Source organism: Clupea harengus, chromosome 19 (genome assembly GCF_900700415.2).
Source record: "Clupea harengus chromosome 19, Ch_v2.0.2, whole genome shotgun sequence".
NCBI lineage: Eukaryota > Metazoa > Chordata > Actinopteri > Clupeiformes > Clupeidae > Clupea > Clupea harengus.
The window spans coordinates 25,834,933-25,838,665 of record NC_045170.1 but is presented as its reverse complement, the minus strand read 5'-3'; the positions used below and the strand labels follow the sequence as shown (position 1 = coordinate 25,838,665).

At 37.4% G+C, this 3,733-nt stretch overlaps 1 protein-coding gene across 1 annotated transcript; it reads left to right on the top strand.

Annotated features, from left to right (window-relative positions):
- Positions 1-1,400: 1,400 nt before the first annotated feature.
- LOC122133819 (class I histocompatibility antigen, F10 alpha chain-like) lies at positions 1,401-2,665 on the top strand. The gene is made up of 3 exons (XM_042710703.1): positions 1,401-1,656; positions 1,754-2,041; positions 2,502-2,665. Exons 1-3 carry the CDS (start codon positions 1,410-1,412, stop codon positions 2,648-2,650), a joined length of 684 nt encoding a protein of 227 aa, XP_042566637.1. The 5' UTR covers positions 1,401-1,409; the 3' UTR covers positions 2,651-2,665.
- The last annotated feature ends 1,068 nt before the right edge of the window (positions 2,666-3,733 follow it).

Here is a 3,733-nt window from a genome sequence, read left to right as displayed (position 1 = left end):
CGCACCATCAATGATCAGCATATCAGTAAACTATTAATTTTATATCACTATAGATGGCAATATGCTGTAATTTGACAGACAATTATATTTACACTTGAAATATATTAATTATAAATACATTTATTTTATCAAATAAAATAATTCAGATTTTTGCTTAAAATGTATTCAGTTTTCTGTTTTGTTTGTTTGCAGCCTTGTTACCAACTATACAAAAGTGGTGCAGTACAGCATTTGCTTTGAGATAGGAAAAATATAGATGTAGTTGTCGATGAAGACATTATCCCACTACTACTGCTGTATCCCACTACTGAGACAAAGTGAAGCAAAAATGCAAATATAACAAACACCTTTATCCAAAGAGCATCTTGCATTGCTCAGGAATTGAACCCAGATCAGCTACTTGCTGTTCAACAACACTGATCACACATGGTAAATTTGCCACACTCAAAAGTGGTATCTACAGTATTGTGATAGGCAAGCCAAAAGATACAAAATCTGGCCCCCTACTGACCAGACTCCATTTGAAGGAGTTGGAAATATCAGAATCAATAGGTCAGAGCTTATAATGATTGACAATATTTAATAATCCAATGAATCTTATATTCATTTGATATTTGTTGCTTTTATTTGGACTTAGGCTAAAATATAAGATTCTGGTTGTATATTCTGTTAGAGGATATGACCTGAGGGAGGTGTGAAAGTGTTCTCACCTCTCATGAATACAGGCCTCTGAGACTGTTGCTCACAGCTGGATCTCTTGGTTCGGAGCCTTCCCGTCTCCAAGATAATAATCTGATACTTATTCATGAAGGGATGGGACTATGGGGTGACACCCCTTATACTCAGAGGACATACAAACTGAACTGTTACAATGGCTGATTAGAAGATTTTTAGGTGAAGCTTTTTGAGTGAAACCGCTGTCTCTCTCCCTTGATGTGCATCACTGTACAAGGTTAAAACCTGTTTCTTGACTGATCATATCTCAATCTCCAACAAATCCTTTAGTATAAAAATTACCATCACATTGCACATTTTTATTAGCCCAAATATTAAGCAGAGGCCTGAATTTGTGTGCCGACCAGCTCTAACGATTATCTATCTAACTTCGTCTGGCACTGAACCTTGCTTACCTGACTCTGCTAACCCAGCCTTTTATCTTGACACACCTCAAGCACCGGTTAGCCCTGCTTGGCCCAAGGACAATCGTTAAGCCCCATAGAAGCCCGGAGAAGGCACGAACAAGCTCCGAAAGAGATAATGGGGATGCAACTGGCCTTGGCACACACCAGTTTGCCCGGGTTTGGCCCGATAATGGAAACACGGTTCTTAATGCTGATCTTAACCTAATCCTTGACTTTTCCTCAGATATTCATGTCCTTATGAGGAGAGTTGGTTGTGATGTCATCACCATGCCAGACGGGTCTCTCAAGTTTGAGAGGGGTGTGGACGAATACAGCTATGATGGCATGGATTTCCTTTCCTTTGATATGGATTCAATGCAGTGGGTGGCCCCTGTTCATGCAGCTGTAGCCACAAAACAAAAGTGGGACGGGGTGCCAACCCTAAACCAGTACACCAAGGGCTACCTGGAGACAGAGTGTGTGCGTTGGCTGGGTGATTTCAGAAGATACAGGGACGAGAAGGAAAAGCAGACAGGTTGTGTGTACTTACACTAGCGCCAGATCAATCACTTTTGTTAAATACAGTTTGCAGCCATTCAATATTTAATCATTCTTTCTTTTTGGTTCATCAGATCCATCAAAGATTCATCTGTTTGCTAAAGATGGCCAATCCTCAGATACATTCAATTTGACCTGTATGGCCACAGGCCTCTACTCAAGAAACACTGAGATCAGCATCCTAAAGGGTGACTGGTCTGTAAAGAAAGGTTGTAAGGAACCTACGGATTTCTTGCCCAATGATGATGGAACCTACCAGATCAGACTGAGTGTGGACGCAAAGAAATCAGAGATAGATGATTATGGATGTGAGGTGAATCAAGGGGACCAGAAAACCACACTTGTAGCCCAATGGCCCAAAGGCCCAAAGAAATCACATTGCTTGGTTATGCCTTTCAATTTACAACTGGAACTTTACAGATCAGAGTGTATTTGTACCACAAAGAAAAGAGGAAATGCATTTTAAATGTATCCCTCAAGTAGTCATTCCAGTAGTTTATTTCATGTAACTAAACACTAACAATCTCATGGCTCTGACAGCCTTCTAAGTTCCACAATCATGTAGCTTGTATAATAATAATAATAATAATAATAATAATAATAATAATAATGGTGCTGTTCTGAAAATATGACCATTTGATTTAGTAATAATAATTCCAGAATGAGATTAATTTATTTCATCTTCAAATAAATCCTGAGCATCAGTAATGATCTATTTTTGATTAGAATCAGGTCTGGACAAGACAAGATGACACTTACCTTGAAGCTACAAATGCCCAAGCCTCTGAAGTGCACATAAAGCATTTTTGTTGCTCTTTGCAGATGGAATATTATCTGCTGCAGCTCCCTCCTTCATTGGACTGTGTGTGCCAGTTGTGGTGGGGGTGCTGGTGGTGGTTCTGGTGCAGGTGATCGTGATCGTGGGGGCCATTTGTGTGAAAAGAGGCATTATTGGTAAGTTCTCTAAATGACAGAAATTGAAAGCAGATTCATATTGAGATAGTGACAAATTCAAATCTAATATAAATTCTTACTGTATAGTTTGATTTGTATTTAAACAGTTTACTGATTAAATCCTTTGCTTGTGATCTTCAGGACCATATCAATTTATATTTGGTTTGGTGTGTGATTAGATACACTGATCACACTGCACTCACATAGCATCTTCTGTACACTCATGTGATTCTCTGCTCTTCTCTGTTTGTCTCTCAGAGTATAAGGGAGGTCTCAAACCCAATCACCCAGGTTCCGGTATGTATTGAATGTTATGTACACAAATCTAAAATGTGGGCCAGAAGGAGAAGTAAAGTACTACATCATAATTTGGCATAATGTATCTATTAGTGGAATGGTTATTGGACTCTTCTTTCCGTTTGTAAGGAAACCGGACAGTAATGCTAACTCCGGTAATATCACTTATAGAATATCACTAATTACTACTTTACTACGTCATTTAGGAAAGGGGCAGAATGGATGTGCCAAAGGCAGTGGTCCCAATATGAGTACTTATGCCAGATATTTGTAAAAAAAAAAAGATTCATATCCAATTTAGCATATATATATATATATATATATATATATACAGTGGTTAAATTGGCTTTTGTGAGGAGGGGGAGCCCTTGTCAATGGTCATCTTTCAAAAGCATCTTTATTTATATCGCTCTTACATAAATTATGAATTAATGCATTATTACACTAAAGGGGCTCTTTTTCCACTTCTAATGTGTAGGGGTTGAATTGTTTTTCAAACAAACAGGCTACAATTCAATTTATTATCTTTTTAATATCATCAAACTATATTAAGAAACATATTTATTATTAGCACATAAAAAGCTGCATGAAGAATATAAAATGTATGTTCATTAGTGCAGCTATCATAAAAACAGACATTGGTATTTATACAGTATATCATCACTTGTTTCAGGATCATTGGAATCTATTACAGTTTTTCAAAATTACTTTGCACCAACAACTTAAATATTTTGTGTAATTCAGAGCTGAAACTACATATTATCCTAGTATTTTAGTTCAACTGGTATTGTCAAATATATACT